General features: G+C 35.0%; 3 protein-coding genes across 3 annotated transcripts; 1 reads left to right on the plus strand and 2 right to left on the minus strand.

Annotated features, from left to right (window-relative positions):
• Nucleotides 325–1366, plus strand: LOC109331373 (glycine-rich cell wall structural protein 1.0-like). Its single transcript, XM_019565810.1, has one exon. It carries the CDS (start codon nucleotides 360–362, stop codon nucleotides 1170–1172), a length of 813 nt encoding a protein of 270 aa, XP_019421355.1. The 5' UTR covers nucleotides 325–359; the 3' UTR covers nucleotides 1173–1366.
• LOC109331370 (ubiquitin carboxyl-terminal hydrolase 20-like) lies at nucleotides 3296–7820 on the minus strand. The gene is made up of 8 exons (XM_019565808.1): nucleotides 7727–7820; nucleotides 7527–7647; nucleotides 7216–7326; nucleotides 5589–5755; nucleotides 5159–5488; nucleotides 4931–5053; nucleotides 3879–4413; nucleotides 3296–3788 (listed from the first exon to the last, which is right to left on the minus strand). The coding sequence occupies exons 1-8, from the start codon at nucleotides 7796–7798 to the stop codon at nucleotides 3481–3483; spliced, it is 1767 nt and encodes a 588-aa protein (XP_019421353.1). The 5' UTR covers nucleotides 7799–7820; the 3' UTR covers nucleotides 3296–3480.
• Nucleotides 9333–15342, minus strand: LOC109331372 (probable ADP-ribosylation factor GTPase-activating protein AGD8). Its single transcript, XM_019565809.1, has 7 exons — nucleotides 15083–15342; nucleotides 14870–14988; nucleotides 13045–13474; nucleotides 12631–12897; nucleotides 10990–11115; nucleotides 10074–10169; nucleotides 9333–9627 (listed from the first exon to the last, which is right to left on the minus strand). The coding sequence occupies exons 1-7, from the start codon at nucleotides 15152–15154 to the stop codon at nucleotides 9520–9522; spliced, it is 1218 nt and encodes a 405-aa protein (XP_019421354.1). The 5' UTR covers nucleotides 15155–15342; the 3' UTR covers nucleotides 9333–9519.

Below are 17162 nucleotides of genomic sequence, written 5' to 3' on the forward strand. Positions count from 1 at the left end.
GATTGCAGCCAGTGATGAACTTGGAGAATGTTTTTAGCAAACATTGGTCAATGATGATAAATGTAAAACAAAATATACAAAGGAATGAGTTTGATCTTCAATAATTAAAAAACTCAGATAAAGTATGATTTTGTGAGATAGAGGAAATTAGGTTTATAACATGCACAATGTGAATAAAGATGAAGCTAATGGGTGACAGCAAAAGCACACTATGGTGTGTCTATTAGTGTGAGTGAGTTAGCAAAGTATAGAACCACCTTCTACATGTCCTTTTGGACCCCTCCAATAGCTTAGTGGGTCATCATCACTATCTATAAATACCCACCTTCAATCCTCAAAAATCATTCAACACTTTTCCAATGGCAACTTCTAAGGTTCTCAATATTGTTTTCTTTGTGCTATTAGGTTTGGGAGTGTGTTCTGCTGCCAGAACACTCCTCACCTATGGCTTAGACACTGGCTTTGGTGGTGGCATCCATGGTGGTGCCAATGTTGCTGTAGGAGGTTATGGTGGTGGGGGAGGTGCAGGTGGAGGCGGTGGTGGTGGAAGTGCGGGTGGTCATGGTGTAGGTGGCTATGGAGGAGGAGCTGGCGGAGGTGAAGGTGCCGGTGGAGGATATGGAGCTGCTGGCGGTGGTGGTGGTGGCGGAGGCCAAGGTGGTGGTGGAGGAAGTGGTGGAGGTGGTGGAGGCGGTGCTGCAGGTGGTGGATATGGAGGAGGTTCTGGTAAAGGAGGTGGTGGAGGGTATGGTCAAGGTGGTGCACATGGGGGTGGTGGTGGAGGTGGCAGTGGAGGAGGTGGAGGTGGTGGTGCAGGAGGTGCTGCTGGTGGCGGTGGGTATGGAGCTGGGGAAGGGGGTGGAGCTGGTGGTGGATACGGGGGAGCAAATGGTGGAGGATATGGAGGTGGAGGTGGTAATGGGAGTGGTGGAGGTGGTGGAGGCGGTGCTGGTGGAGCACATGGAGGCGGATATGGTAGCGGTGGAGGAGCTGGAGAAGGAGCTGGTGGAGGATACGGTGGAGGAGTTGCTGGTGGTGGTGGCGGTGGAGGAGGTACTGGAGGTGGTGGCGGTGGTGGAGGTGGTACTGGGGGTGGAGGCGCACATGGTGGTGGATATGGAGCTGGTGGTGGAAGTGGAGAAGGTGGTGGCCACGGTGGATACTATCCTTGAAATTCTCATGTCTAGAATGAATATCTAGCTCCTTCTAACCATATTTAGTAACAACAATAAGAATGTATATGGTTACGAGGATGCTTATAAACTCTGAACTATGTTTATACATTGTACTATCTACGTGAGCCAAAACTATGCTCTGCAAGATTAATATCAATATATTTATATTATGAATAACCACATATTTACTATATTCATAGTATCATTTCCTTTCATTTTTTAACGTTATGGGATGGAAAAGAACAAACATAACACAAATCCAATTTTGCTTGATTTAATTGTTGAAGAGAAATTTAAAAAATATGCCAAAATATTCCTAACGAGGGTGATTAAACATACATAATATTGACTTTTAGATGAAGGAGATTTCCAAAGGGCACACCCCAAAATAGTTGTAAAAAATAGGATAGGAATAAGAGGAATGAAGAACAGTTTCAGTTATTGGGATGGCAGGATGATGTTGTCATATTTAGATGAGTTAAATGCAACAAAAGACGCACCTAGTGGATAATACACACGATTCCACCCAAAAAATTAGAAAAGTGATGATGCCATGATGGTAACAAAGTTCGGTTGCAAGATGGATTGATTTCAGTTAAGGATTTTTGTGAACAACTTTTGGTTCAATAAGGGTTTTTTCTATGAAGGCTATTAGTTAAGGATTTCAAAAATGAAGCTAAGAGATTTGGGCCAAAAACAACACTGATATTTTTTTTTGTACAACACTGATTTAATCAACAGTAAAGCGCACGTGTGAACACCTTGCTACATTATGTAGAGACACACTTTTAATCATAAAAAAAGGATTCATTATTTAAGTACGATATTCTTAATTAAAACATGTGTATAAAAAAATTAAACATCAATGTTATTTGTTCTTTTTCAAAACTGAATCCGAGAGATTTGGGCCGAAAACAACATTGATATTATTTTGGTACAATTTTTTTGGGTAAAACACTGATTTAATCAGCAGTAAAGTGCACCAATGAAAACCTTGCTACATGGATGTATGTAGAGACACACTTTTAATCATAAAAAAAATGATTCATTATTTAAGTACGATATTATGAATTAAAACATGTGTATAAAAAAATTAAACATCAATGTTATTTGTTCTTTTAGAGTTGACATGCCTAAGATGAAATGAACTTAAATTAATGTCCCTTACTGGATTTTTTTTTTCCTTTTCCTTACACACTAAAGAAATTTACGCAAAGGGACATTGAAGTTGATGGCAATGTTGCTTGGATTTGGGATGGTGGAAAGGTTGAGAGATGCAACCTCTTCATACCAACACAACCGCCACAAGTATCGTAAGTTAAAGAGGCAAAAAACCATTCAGGTAAGTCAACAACACTACCATAAGAACAAATTTCACCATACCTCAAGACAAGTAAGACCATTCGTAAATAATTAGATATATGTGAGACATGCGAGTTGGACATGTTGAACCTAAAAACTTTAATAACAAAATTAGGTCAAGATAATGCAAGAGACAAATAGGACAGATAAAATACACCATTGGAGTTAAATAGATCTACAAAACAAAGTTCAACCTTGATGACATGGTATAACATAATTGATCCATACTTTATCGGTATATAATTCAAGAGTAATAAGAGTGAGCCTATGCTATACACTAACACCCAATGTTGTATGAAACTCTCCAATAAATGATCTTATATACATAGGAAAAACATGAAGATAATGGCAAAGTTCAAAGATATGATGAAGACCTTCTAAACCTCAACTTTTGACTACGTCCCTAACATTGAGGCAGGTAAAAAAAAGAAATATTTATCTCAGCAAAAGTTAACTAACAAGCTACTGAAGAAGTTCAAGATACATGATCACAAACCAATTGCTACTTCACTAGTGAGGAATGAGAAGTTTATAAAGGACAACAAATCTCCAAAGATAGACTTGTCACTCTAGAGAATTTGATGAGTAATCATTATATCTCACTATCACACAACCAAAAATTACATCTGCTACAAGTCTTCTATCAAAATTTATGCAAAACCTAAAGTCAAACTCACTTTAGAGTTGACAAGAATACAAAAGAAATAGATTAAGAATGTTGGTTTTTATAAGCAAAAATATGTCATTATTAGATAAAATATGAACATATATACATAGTTAAAAAACCATTTCAGCCAGAAAATCGGTGAACCAATAAAATAACGGACATCCTATCTCGAAGCGTTCACCTGTACATTTTTGCCGGATGTATTGACAAAGTTATAGCAAAATGGCCATAAAAAGGGGGGAAATAATAACTAATGCCAAAAGGCGAAGACTATATTCACTGTGAACTTCCAGCTGCCACAGGTGGCATGACAGAAGCATGGTTTGTTTTTTTGGGAACACTGTGATGACTGTCTTCCTTGCACAGTGATGAATCTACCACTTTTCTCTTCTTGTTCAAAGGTTTCCCATTGCAACCAACTAACGCCAAAATGGCATCTCTCCTTGAACCATGCATCTTGCTGGCATAGCTCAAAGCTGCTTTTCTCTCAGAATTTCCCACATCTCTCACACACTTGCTTCTTGTTTTTTTACCACCCCCGCTATTCTTCTTCAAATGATCTCGACCGATGTGGTAACTCCTGTCTGACAAATCCAACTCAAGGCTGTTATAAAACAGAGGAATAATACTCATAGAAATTATTGGAGGGAATTCAGTAACAGTATAACAATTACCTGGAGAAACATGGGACCGCCACTTTCCAAAATCAACATTTTCCTGAGCGCATTTGTTTTTATCAGGACCGCCACTCTCAACATGTGAATCTCCATCGACCAAAGCACTTACAATCAACATGGCACCTTTCTCAAGTGGCACTTGGGCTTGGACAGTATCTTTTACAGAATTCAAACCAACACTTTCCTGCTTGGGCTTAGAAAGAAATTGTTTGTAGCCATGAGAAGCATCAGTAGTATCATTGACCTTAGGTAACTCAAGCCTTGCTTTACAAGAATAATCAAGCTGCTTCTCTGGAGATTCTTTGGATTCACTAGCCTCATCACTTACAATATTTGCAGTTATCGTAGGACTTGATTTATCTGAGCTGTCAACCCAGCCTAAAACAGACTTAGGAGAGGTATTCCAAATACTTGGATCCAAGCACAGCATTGGAGATTCCATAATACTTGAAAACCATGGCACGCCCTGCTGTGCATAAAACAATATATATGCTTCCTGAGATAGCACAGAGCCTGCTGAGACCCTAGTAACCTGAAGAATTTCAGATATTAACAATAACTATCAATAACCAACACAATGATTAAGGATATGCACACTACATTTCACAAAATGGAGTTGAAATAAAATCCTCAAAACAGATATTACAAAATTGGTATGAATTTATGAAACAAGTATACTGAATATTTTCAAGGGGAGTAAGATTGAGCCCATAGTTTAAAAATGAAGAAGTAGGCATTAGTAAAATCAAGGGCAAATTTTGCTAAAAGGGACTGAATGGGAACAAATCAAAAGTATCATCACTGTATTGCCAAAAATATATGACATCACTTCAAGCAAACAATCATCTAAAGCTGAGTATTCAGCATTTCAAACATAGGGCAGAGCATCCAACAAACCACAAATAGATTTAACAGAAAAACTAAAGTGAGTAATCATTTCATATCATAGAAAAAACAAAGAAAGACAGTGCCTCTTTATAATTAAACATTTCCTTTGCAGAGTAAGCTCAAGTGCTCAACAAAAGGGAAACATGTTCTAGAGTTGATACCTGTGAATCATCCAATTTATGCCATATATCTGGGGCTGAGCGGACATAGCAGAAGTAATGTCCTGAAGTTGCTGATATTCCTACATGCACAACAACTGCATACAGATCATACTTCATTGGTTCCTATCAGTAGAACAATGAGTCGAGATAAGGAACTCACAAGGGAAACAAGAATATTCACACAACAATTTAGTGAAATGTAAACATGGATGTAAAACCACAACTCACATTGCTGTTTTGATCAGAAACAGAGCACAGCTGCAAGTCCAACTCCAACGGAAAATCCACATGCTTGTCAAGCTTTTCAACAAAAGTCCCATCAGTCTTAAATCTTTTCAAATGAAATGCAGCAACCAATGGTGCCTGATCTAACAAAAACTGCTTTTCCAAGGAAACTTCTTCCTTGCATCCATCACATTTGAAATTTGATTCAATATATTCCAACTTGGTGAAGGATTCCAGAGCACGTGGAAGAGTGTCCACATTTTCTATCTCTAAACTCATGTCAATTAGTGGCTCATAAGTATTAGACGAGTGGCCACAGTTAGAGCAGCGAAGCTGGAACAGAAGGATAGAGGACAAAAGTTAGCACACACAACATTCTAAACCATAAAGGAGCCAAAAGGCAAACACATGATAAAGAAATTCACTATCATACTTTGCTTATGAGACGACCTCCAAAAATTTTCTCTACTAGATTAGCATCTTCAAAACTCTTACTATTTTCCTTCAAATAAAGAAAGCACCTATCTAATTTATCCAGGGCATACTGCATAAATTCGTGTGCATCTTCCTGCTGGTATCTTTGAAAGCTGGATGAAAAATCTATTGAGAGGTTAAGGATAAGTGTAGTCAATATTGAGAATCATACATGAATCATTAGGCCTATTAACTGAATAATGTATTTATATCGTGAATAACAGATAAGGGTTTTAAAAACGGGATCATACTCAACCCGACCCAGAAAGGCAGGGTGGCCTGTGTTTTCACCATTGCAGCCATGGTGAGATTTGAATCGCAGGATTCACAATTCTAGAAGTGAATCCATCGATTTTGTCCGATCCAGGCACAAAAAAGATTCACTTTGTGATGCATCATTGTCCATGGATTCTGCATTGTATTGCAGATCGAATCACACAATTAGTCAAAACTAACTACAAGATCACAACAGCTAGAAGGAAAACGGAAACTATGTTTGCACTGATTAAATGATTATTCTTCAGAAGCCAATGATATAACAGTCACCGTATATGCATACTCTTTGCTACAAGTATGCACTACATCACTTTGTAAATATAGGGTATGTGAGGGGTATACTTATTTAGTACATTATTTGGGTTTGTGGTACGTTTTGACTAATACACTATATTTTTTATTTATCATTTTTTATGTTAGATTAAATTAAGCTATTAAAGGAAGCTAAGTAAGAACCAATATAATTTTATTGGTTTGATCACACAATAAAAAGAGTGTTAGGTTCTTATTAGCCTTCCTTTAATATAATTTAATGTAACAGAAATAATAATAATAATAATAATAATAATAATAATAATAATAATAATAATAATAATAATAATAATAATAATAATAATAATAATAATAATAATAATAATAATAATAATAATAATAATAATAATAATAATAATAATAATAATAATAATAATAATAATAATAATAATAATAGGATAAAATAAAAAATACAACGTAACAATTAAAACATACCACAAACTCAAATAGCATATTGGATAAGTATATCTTTCATGTAATATTTAGAGTGACATAATGCATACCCATACCAAAGAGTACTATGTATCTGGTTACTGTGGAGATAAGAGCATCCACAATGATGCAACACCTTTTTCATTCTTAAATGAACCCTACTAATTATTTTATATTTGTTTACACATTTTAACAATTTAAGTAACTCAAGTAAAAAATCACTTCCAATGGTATAACTCTATTTCATTCTTCACTGGACCCCACAAACCTACTCCACATTTATATTTCTCTATCTTGTAACAATTTTTTTCACAACTTTAAGAACGGTGTTTATTTAGTTTACCGTTACGAAATAAAAACAAAAACGACTTCTCTCCGGTGGTGAACTTGGTCGAAGAACGTGCTTATTTAGTTAAGAACGATTTTTTTGTTACCATTTTGGGTGCTCTAACAATCACTATTGATGACATTCGCTACAGTCAAATTGATTAGCCATAGGCCCAAAAATAGAGATGCAAGGTAGTGTATTAAGAATCATCACAAATTCACAATGAAAAAAAGGATACAACTCAAGTTCTTAACTAGCTTCCAAGGTGAAACAATTCCTCCTGTGGATGCTAAGGAATGTTCAATTTGGGCACGAAGAGCACAAAAGGCACAAAATTCAATGTTATAACCTGAAATTCCCAAATCCAAAAACCAAAAACATCAGAGAGCAACATGCAAGTTTTTTACATTAAATGCATATAGAGTAGCTTATTTAGTGCTTAAAACTCAAAAAAATTCAACAGATTTAATTTCATCTACGACCTAATTATTGAACAAGCAAAAAAAGCATGTTTACTAAATTGAAACAAGAGTAAGTAAAAGAACTCACGATCACAAGGGAAAGAATGACTACTTGAACGGAAACCATCGATTAGGGGCACTGTATGCGTAAAGCATTGCAAGATCGCATTCATAAAGCACGTGTTTCCAAGATTTGAAAGCCCCGCTCCCTATAAAAACAAATATCGTTAAAAAGGAAAAGATTAGGAAATAAATTAATAACCCTAAGATCAAGAAAAAAACACATACCACCCAAGAGCAATCTTCATTCTTTGAAGGCTCAATGTGATCACTAATGTAGAGCCAGTTTTGGTCGTCCATATGATCTGGTTCTATATCCCGGACTTGGTGTTTCTCATCGAAAACTGGCCACGAGGTCCGAGAAGGAGAACTGCATTTGGAAGTAGATTGACGTGGTGAAAACAAATCACCTTCGCCGGACGGTGGCGCCACCGAGAGTGGAATAGGAGTGTTATCGAATGTAGAGGTTTCTTCTCCGCAATCGAACAACTGAGATAAATTCATGGTTTTAGATACCAGGTATGGCGCCGAAGAAGGAGGGTTCGGTTGATGTTCCCCTTCTTTGGATTCGGTAGATGCGAGTATCGCATTACACATGGTGAAATCTTGGATAGGGTTTTGGAATCGAAGTGAGGGTGGTGGGTATTGAAATTGAACGTTGCAAGGTAGTTAGTGATCGAAGGACAGGGTTTTGGAACGAGAAAGGGTTGAATTTTGTTAGGTGGGAAGGGTTTGAATTTAGAACAAGAGGGAAATTTTGGGGAAATTAGGGGTTAGGGGTTTGAGAAAGAGGAGGGAAAATGAAAGGGGTTTTCAAAAAGAGAGGGAAAATGAAAGGGGTTTTCAAAAAGAGAGGGAAAATGTTTGATTTGACACGGAAATATTTTCAGGAAAATGACATCGTGCGCGCTCTTAAAAGTTAAAAGTTAAAACTCTCACATACTCTCCTTTTCTCGCTCACTTCCTCCTTTAATAACTGCTAATGTGTAAAGCGCTTCTTTCATTGGGGTATTTATATTAAGCCCTAATTTACCAACTTTCACTTACTTACTTCACATAAATGTCAATGGTTTTTTTGATAATATGCAAACCGTTTAACTTGTAATTGAGTTTCAAACATGTCTTTTTATTATAAATTAATGGATGAACACGATTTCTGAATGATCCAATAATTATTTTTAACATTTTCATTAAGTTGTTCGATTGCGGAGAAGAAGTCATTATGGCCCGACATGATTTCCAATTCACACATTATTTTTTCAAATTCCAACTCATAAGCATACAACTCCTGAATAGTCCAATGATTTTTAACTACTCCACTTAAAAGTGGTGAAGGACTAACCCGATTTCTAAGACCCATTAGTTTTTAGTTTTTCCACTTAGAAGTCCTAAGTGGCCAAATTTTGAGTCCACGTTATCTTTTTAACTTTCACTCAAAATTTATAATTTCTAAAAGCTATTGCAAATAGGTCGTTTAGTTAAAGCCACATGTTAACAAAGTTATGACTTGTGAGTAATATATTGTATTAATCGGTTAAATGAGGAAATTGTTAAACTAGTAAGTGAAATTATATCATATCATACTAGTCATAACCATTTTGTGCATGAAAATTTTAACATTAAAGATTAGAACATGGAATCGATAGTTTTTATAACAAGATTATGAAAATTATAATGCAAATAATAATATTTATATTTATAAATTAATTTAAGTTGGCCCAGCTAAGTGAGAAACGTAAACAACTCTAATTTTCAAATTGATACAAGGTGGCAATGTTGAATTCATTACAAACTGGCATAAGCCTGACTAAGCGAAAAAGCATCTTATAACACATTAGCAACATCATAATAATTCATGCCATACAAAATATAAACACTAGCGACGTCTAAAAATTAATAGCACCTTATATTTGTTTCTCAAAGAATTGTATACTGCACAATCTTCTATTACATTCAAAACAAAAGTGGCTGTTGACTGTTACAAATTCCAAGGATTCTCTTTGAACAAAAAGCGTACAATTTTAGAGTATTCGATCTTGAAGATCTGTCATCAAAGTGGAAGCCAAGGAGCTGAGTCTCTTCCCAGTCTCTCCAGCAATGTTTCTGAGGGAAGAGATATCTTCTTGTGCCTGTAAAACAAGAGATAAAAGATGGCCGAGGGTATGAGCTAGGATACAACACCGACACTTACATAATTCGACATGGATAAGAGGATCTGGCAAATTTTTGAAAGTTATAAAACATCAAGATTATAAAATATGACACAACTTTGAAATAACATATAAAAGCACAAATCTTAAAGGAGATGAATAATGTTTAAAAGTTGGCATGAGTTATTGTAAATATAATAAAATGATAACATTTGCTTAATTTTTGTGAGATTTCCATCTATAACAGTATTAGATTAAAAAACAAAATGTAGAAGTTGTTGAATATAGTAAGGAGGTGACCCATATGAATGAGTCCAACATGGAGACATGGACAGAACTACTATTTTGAAGTGTTTGTGTTTCATAGGAAATGAGCAACATGATCGAGGACATGAACAATGAAGTTTGTAAATACAAATGCATACCTGGAATGATATCCGGTTGATGAGGTCACTAGCAGCAAGATCAATTGAAGAGTCCGAGTCACCAAAAAGATCAGCACTGGAGATAGCAGTTTTACTCTGGAAATAACAAAAAGGCAAAATTCTGTCAAACATCAACTCTAAAGAACACTTGTGTTTAAAAAGTTGTTCATGCTTGTGACAAGTCATTAGTTGTTTTCAATAAAACAAAAGAATGCTCTTCCATAAAGCATGAAAGTAGTTCACCCTTCTCAATTCATTAAAATGGGAAATTACCTGTTTTACGACATCATTAAGGGTTTTTACTTTTTAGCACTATACTCTGTTAAATTACCTACATTATATTGAAACCTGGCTGCTCATAATGATAAAGAAAATTAGCTTTGCTAATTAATGAAAACATATTTAAGAAACTACTGTCAATAAAACATATTAAAGAAACACTGAGGTGAGTTTTCGCTTATAGACATGACTTCAGAATGGTGTAGGGAATTGTAACAATAATAGTTTTTTCCAGAGTCTGCCTCAGAAATAATTTTTGGCATGTCTTGTACTTACCAAGATAATAGTTTTCCATGGCTACTACCACAGAATATAAAACAGATTACAATTGGCCAGGAACAGTTGAACAGAAAACGAAAAATAAATTTGTGATCCCTGCAACATAAATGCTTGTCTAGAATTTGATTGCATTTTTTGTGAAGGGGTTACTAGTTCGAAAGTGTGACCATTCCTTTCCAATCTCGGCACTTCATTTGAAATAAGATATCAATTAATGAATTCTAACAACCAGAAAATTAAGACATATTAAATACGCAATCTGATCCAGTCCCATTACCGGTATCGAACATCCAAGATCTACCTAAATGTGTATACTCAGGCAATGTTCGAGCAAGTTATTAACAGAAAGGATACATACAGAAAACTTTGACAAAGTAGCTTGAGCAGCCAAATCTTCAGCTTTATTCTGATCTCCAAAAAATTGGGATGAAGAAATAGATTTAGCATTTGAGAACTTCTTTCTTGCTTCATCAGATTCCTGAATCTGATAAAAGTTGCGTACCAAAACAAAATAAGGTTCAGATTAATCTATCAACAAGAAAAGAAGGAAAAAAACAACACTGGCTACATAATTTACAGGTGATTGGCTACTGTTATTGAAGTCAGATGACTGATTATATAATATGTATTGTCCAGCGTCCACAAAATATTGCTGAATATTCATAATAGTACGGGCATGTCACCCTCCATGAGCATTGAATATGAATAGACCCACTTCAGTAAATTATCATCAGCGATTTTCAAAACATTAGTTTAGTATAGATAATAGTTAGCAATAACTCCATTTTCAAGCCAATTAAAAACCCAAAAGGACAACAAAGACAAATAAATAAGAGCCTAACAGAAGAAGCAATCTTGCATCTAAAAATAGGCTACACAGAGAACTTCATAAATTTATCACACAACATAGCCGGAGAAGCTTTCCATGACAAAAGAGTATAATTACAACATCAAAAACAGGTATTCCAATCAAAGGAACCATTCAAAATTCAATACCATAATGAAAACAACCTTTTTATAGGCAAAGTTTCTGACGTGCAGTAGTCTGGGTTTGAACCCAGGTACTCACACTTCATGTCCCGTAACTCTACCAACTGAGTTGGCTCTTGGGGACCATAATTAAAGCAACTATTCAACTATCAAGCAACTAATACACTACAAAAACTTTGCCTATAAATACTAACATCTTATGTTCTCAACATCTTATGCATATTAAATACCAAAGCTCTAGTCCACACCACCACACCTATTAACCTAAGTATTAAGCAGAAGATGCAACCCTTTCTGTCTCCAAGAAGAAAACACCTTCATAAAATATACAAGATGAAAAAACTTAAATGGGTGGAAAATTAACTGAAACACTCTTAAGACCATTCGAACATAGAATGTTTAATAAATGTTTCTACATGTGTATGCAAACATTTAATTTCTCCTTTTCTTTTACCAGTAAAAAGCACAAATGCATGGGATGCGCACAAAGAAAAAATGTAAATAATGATGACAGAAACAGAAAAAGGGAAAATAAATAATAGGACAATAATAAGGATAATATGGAGAATGCATAAAATACTGAAGAAATCAGTGAGCAATATGGAAATTAAATTGATAATATTACAACTTTTATCATTTGAGAATTATTTCTTTAATGACTAAACAACAGGTGCTGGAATGACATTTATGTTCAATTTCAAGATTAATTTGGAGATAATGACATGAAAGGATAAGAGTTATTTTGATATTTTAGTGCTGACATTTGAAGACAGAAAACAGCTTGAGATTTATCCTCATTAGTAGAAGAGATCAAATGTGTATAGCATTGTCTCCCACAATTGTGAACAGTATAATAATATGCTTTGCTATGTCTTTGTTAACAGATTTTAGCTGAATAGAGGGAAAAGCCAAACTTTGAATGGATTCAAATATAACTTAATTCTATAGGTTAATCACATGCGTAAAGCTACACCATGCTAGCTTAAAAAGCTGCAGATATGTGACTTACTTGCACTTTTGAGGAATTTGACAAAGTCTTCTTTGGAAAACCACTATCCATTCCAAAGTCTGCAAAGAAGCTCGATGACTTCGGCACAGACACATGACCAGGCATTTTTGTATCCCCCGCTCCAGAATTCGAATCAGATGACTGGACATTTTCTACATACCCAAACCGAGACGGTGGTGATGGTCCAGTAGGCAAATTGTTGTTTGCTGGGGAAGAAACTGGAGCAGGTGGTTCTTCTGGCTTCTGTTCATATAGAGACTCACTTGGCTGCATGTCATAAGGATAATAACTTGTCAACAAAAATATCCTCAAATTAAGTGACAGGTAAGATTATGATCAACCAAGTGACAATGCTAATATATTTCTTCTAATATAGTAATATAATATTTGTGAAACAGATAACTATTTGCATACCTTTTTAGTAAGCTTCCGGGCACCAAGTCCCCCAGTCTTCCCAGCTTTTTTGGCACCAATAGGTTTTTTTATAGTACTGGAAAATGTATGTGAAGCTCTAGGTGAAGAAGTGCTCTCAGGCGTTTCAGGCTTCCCTAGACTATTTTCTTTTGGTAACTCATTGGTCCTAACTTCAGGAAGTCCATTAGCCACTTGTGGAGACTGGACAGCAACAACAGATGATGCTAAACCCGCTTCCTCAGCCATACTTTTAGATACTTCCTTAGAAAGTATTTGTTTATATAATTCTGAAGCTCTTGATGTATATTTGGCCTCTATTTTACCACCATCAGTCCAACCGTGCTGCTTAAAGAAAACCTGTGCACGATTGTTTCCTCCGAAGCTCATTATTTTTAGTTGCTCAGGACTCCATGAGTCTAAATTTGTAGATCTACATAAAATAAAAATATATAATTATAGATGGAATTTATTTAACGGAATAACCGAGCAAAAAAAGTTACAAAAATGCAACCCACAAGCACAAAATTCAATTAGGCAATACAATGCTAAGCATTCCAATCCAAACTACACAAGGAGATCACAATATTATTAATTAAAAAATGGACCCTCTAGTTTTAAAAATTAAAAAGCATCCTGGTTGAAAATGTTTATCAGATAAGTGCTTCCTGATCGATTTTTCCCAGTATATGAATTCCCCAGGAAAAAATCAATTCAAACATATGTTTAGAAGGGGATTAGGGGAGATCAGTGCAATGTGGTGGCTCATTTATTTCCAATTAAGTATCTATTCAGTTTCTCCATTCTAGATCCTCATACCACATGAACACACAAGGAACATAAGACAATAACTTCATGTTATTGATCATCTTTTCACTCCTAGGCAGCCGTAGATCTGATCCATTTAACGTACGAAGGAAAGCAGAAACAAAAAAGATCGTCAGAAAAGCTAACCTCAAATGAATGGCACATGCAATGAATATCAAACTGAAATAAACAATATAAAACATGTAAACACCATGTTGTCCTGATTTCCTCTACAAGACCTTAATGGGGCATGCCAACCAGTTGCAGAAACACATGGTTGTATACTGCCATGTAATTATTATCCAGATCCACTATATCGGTTTCCAAATCGCCTCCAAAAACTTTCATGGCATAGAAATAACTAGCCAAATATGTTTATTCTGCAATGATAAGTCTATCAATAGGCAGATCTCTCAAACTTGAGTCTTTATACCATAAGATCCACATTGAGATTTAACAGCTTGATTGATTAATCAACCATTAAAATAATGACTTTAATTGAAAAGTCAATTTCACAAACAACTGCTCCACCTCTCCATAAAATAATCAATGTTTTTGTAATTATCTGTATTGCGGTCAGCTAGGGAGCAAGTCAGTTTACGAGTCCAATTCGGTCAAAGGTAGACAATCTACGCTGGGCCCAAGAGATTCACAAGCATAGCACCAAGAGACTGACATATATAGAATATAAACCTGTAAGCATGTGCTAACCAACAAATCACAAGCTCGTCAAATGATAGAACAACCCCTTCGATCTTATGAACCCTTCATAGATCACATGATTCAAGACTCCCGGTTTGATCTAATGCAACCAAGCCCGATTTCTCGGCTAGTCAAGCCATAACAAAAATTGAGTTTGGTGAATTTCTACCAAATGAAACACAATTATATACATTCAACAAAATGCACATTCAATGCTAATCAATATAAAAAATGCACATAACAAGGTATGTCATTGCCAATCCCAAACCCAAACACATAAACATCTATACTATTAAGTAATGAGGCAACCATAACTTGCCTAACAAAGCTGATATGCACGCCGAGACTGCGATGAGCAGCGGAACAATCGATGCATAGGAAGATCCCATAGGTCACAGAAGCCCAAGTTGGGTTCTTTGCATTGCAATCAAAACACATCTGAAACAAAGAAACAAAACAAAACCCTTTTTAAGTTTAAACAGATCTGAGCACGATCTGGGAAACCAAACAATACATTCGAAAAATCACAAACCTTATTTTCAGATTTTGCCTTGAGCTTACGGAACACGGTGTTCTTGTCGGTGAAGGGGTCAGAAGAGGCCATTGTTGAAGAGAGAGAAAAAAATGAGAATAAAAATGGGAAATTGAGGAATAAGGAATAATGGGTATTTAGAAAGATTGGTTATTTATTTATGGGTGAATAGAATTGGGGGTTGTGAGTTCTCAGGGGGTGGTGATGGTGAGAACAACCTCCTGAGACCTCTGCTAAATTAAACTTTTTTGTCTGTGTTGCTTTTTTTCTTATTAAAGGGAAAATGGTTTGAAATGACTAGAGTAGCCTCAACTTAAATGAAGGAGGGGTAGTTCTTTGTTGGGCTTGGGTGATTGGGTTTTCAGGGTTGGTGAATGGTTTCTGTCCCTCACCAACAAATATAAGTTTTTTTTATCAAGTGTGGCTTTTAAATATGGTAAATTTGACTTCATTTTGACTGATTTTAATCTCTAATAATTTTCATTGATTTAGGTCTAGTTCATATTATTAATTAAGTAGTGAGATGGTTAACACGCAATTACCACATATTTTATTATGTGGTGATGTTCACAAATCATCATTTAAGTTATTAAATGCAAAGCAAAATTTTGAACCATTTTAGGAATAAAATTAGAAATATATATATTATTAAACCAAAACTAAAATTGAATCAACTTAAGGACAAATATTGTATTTAAGTTTTTATTTTATACCAAAAATGTCTACTCCGAATATCCAACAACTTAATTTTTAATGAAATATATAGTTCAACCAATTAAAGTTCACATGTATCAATATTTTATCATAAAAGTTGAACCCCTAATATAATATTAAATTCACTTAATCACCTATAATTAATGAATGTATTTTTCTATTGCTATAAATGTCTTACTCGTAGTGGACTATTACCAACCCACATATTTTTTTTGAATCTTCATCTTCATATAACAATATTTATTAGTATTTTATCAATTATAGTAAGGAGGATAACACATTTCTTGTCTCACTTTATCATTCTATGTAATATTATTTTTGATTAGTTGAACAAAATTATTTAAATTAAAATTATAATTGTTAAATATTTTTTTGGTCAATTATATCTCATGACACATACAGTGATACAAAAGAGTGGAACATTAGATATGAATACTCTAAAGAGTAATCACTCCACCATGTTTCTTTTAGAAACTCAAATCTCATAAATCACTAGCATTATCAAAAACAAAAACAAAGAGTACACAAATCAGTGGGGGTCTTCAAGCCAAATTCCCAACTAACAATGCTTACCATGATGAACTACAATATTACATGTGCTAATAATTATCAAACCAAGAGCGTGAATATGTGTTGATTGAACACCATCATCACCTTTAAGAACTTCACCAAAACCCCATTTCATATTCAAGTATAAGACTTCAACTATCAAGGCGTTGGTCTAGTAGTGTAAAGTCTTACTGAATCCCTAAGGTCAAAATTTTGATCCATGAAAGCGACACTGTTGGGACAAACAGTCACGAACTCCAAAAAGAATTAGCCATTTGCTCCAAAAGTTAAGAGATATCCTTAGTAGTACAAAAAAATAACAAGACTTCATTGCAATCTAAGGAAGTCTCAAATAGTCAAATGCCATTTCCCTTAACAAATTGGACTGCCATATAGGGTGAATGTCAATCAGTAGCCGTATTAGGCTACTTAATAATTCCAGCAAGTTGGGTTAGAAACTGGGCTGGGTGAACAGTTAACCAGCCCCAACTGCAAGAACCATACCCATAAACATTTAACTTCTCTTGGAACTGATCAATCTTTTGATTTAGGGACTCAGGGTTGTTGTTTCTTATTCATCTGGTTTTTGTTCTTTTCTCAATAAATGTAAGTGCAAAGCATTATTTATCCAATTATTGGAAGACTCAAAATACAATTCTTTATCAAGACCCGTTGAGTCAAATTTGTATTTTATAAAAGAGATGGCAGAGTCAAATTATATACACAAGAAGCGTTCATATCACTAAAAATACTTATGTACAATAAAGAAATTGCTGGACAATTCCACCATTGTTTAATTTTTTTATAGTGTAAAATT

This window comes from Lupinus angustifolius, chromosome LG17 (assembly GCF_001865875.1).
Source record: "Lupinus angustifolius cultivar Tanjil chromosome LG17, LupAngTanjil_v1.0, whole genome shotgun sequence".
Lineage (NCBI taxonomy): Eukaryota > Viridiplantae > Streptophyta > Magnoliopsida > Fabales > Fabaceae > Lupinus > Lupinus angustifolius.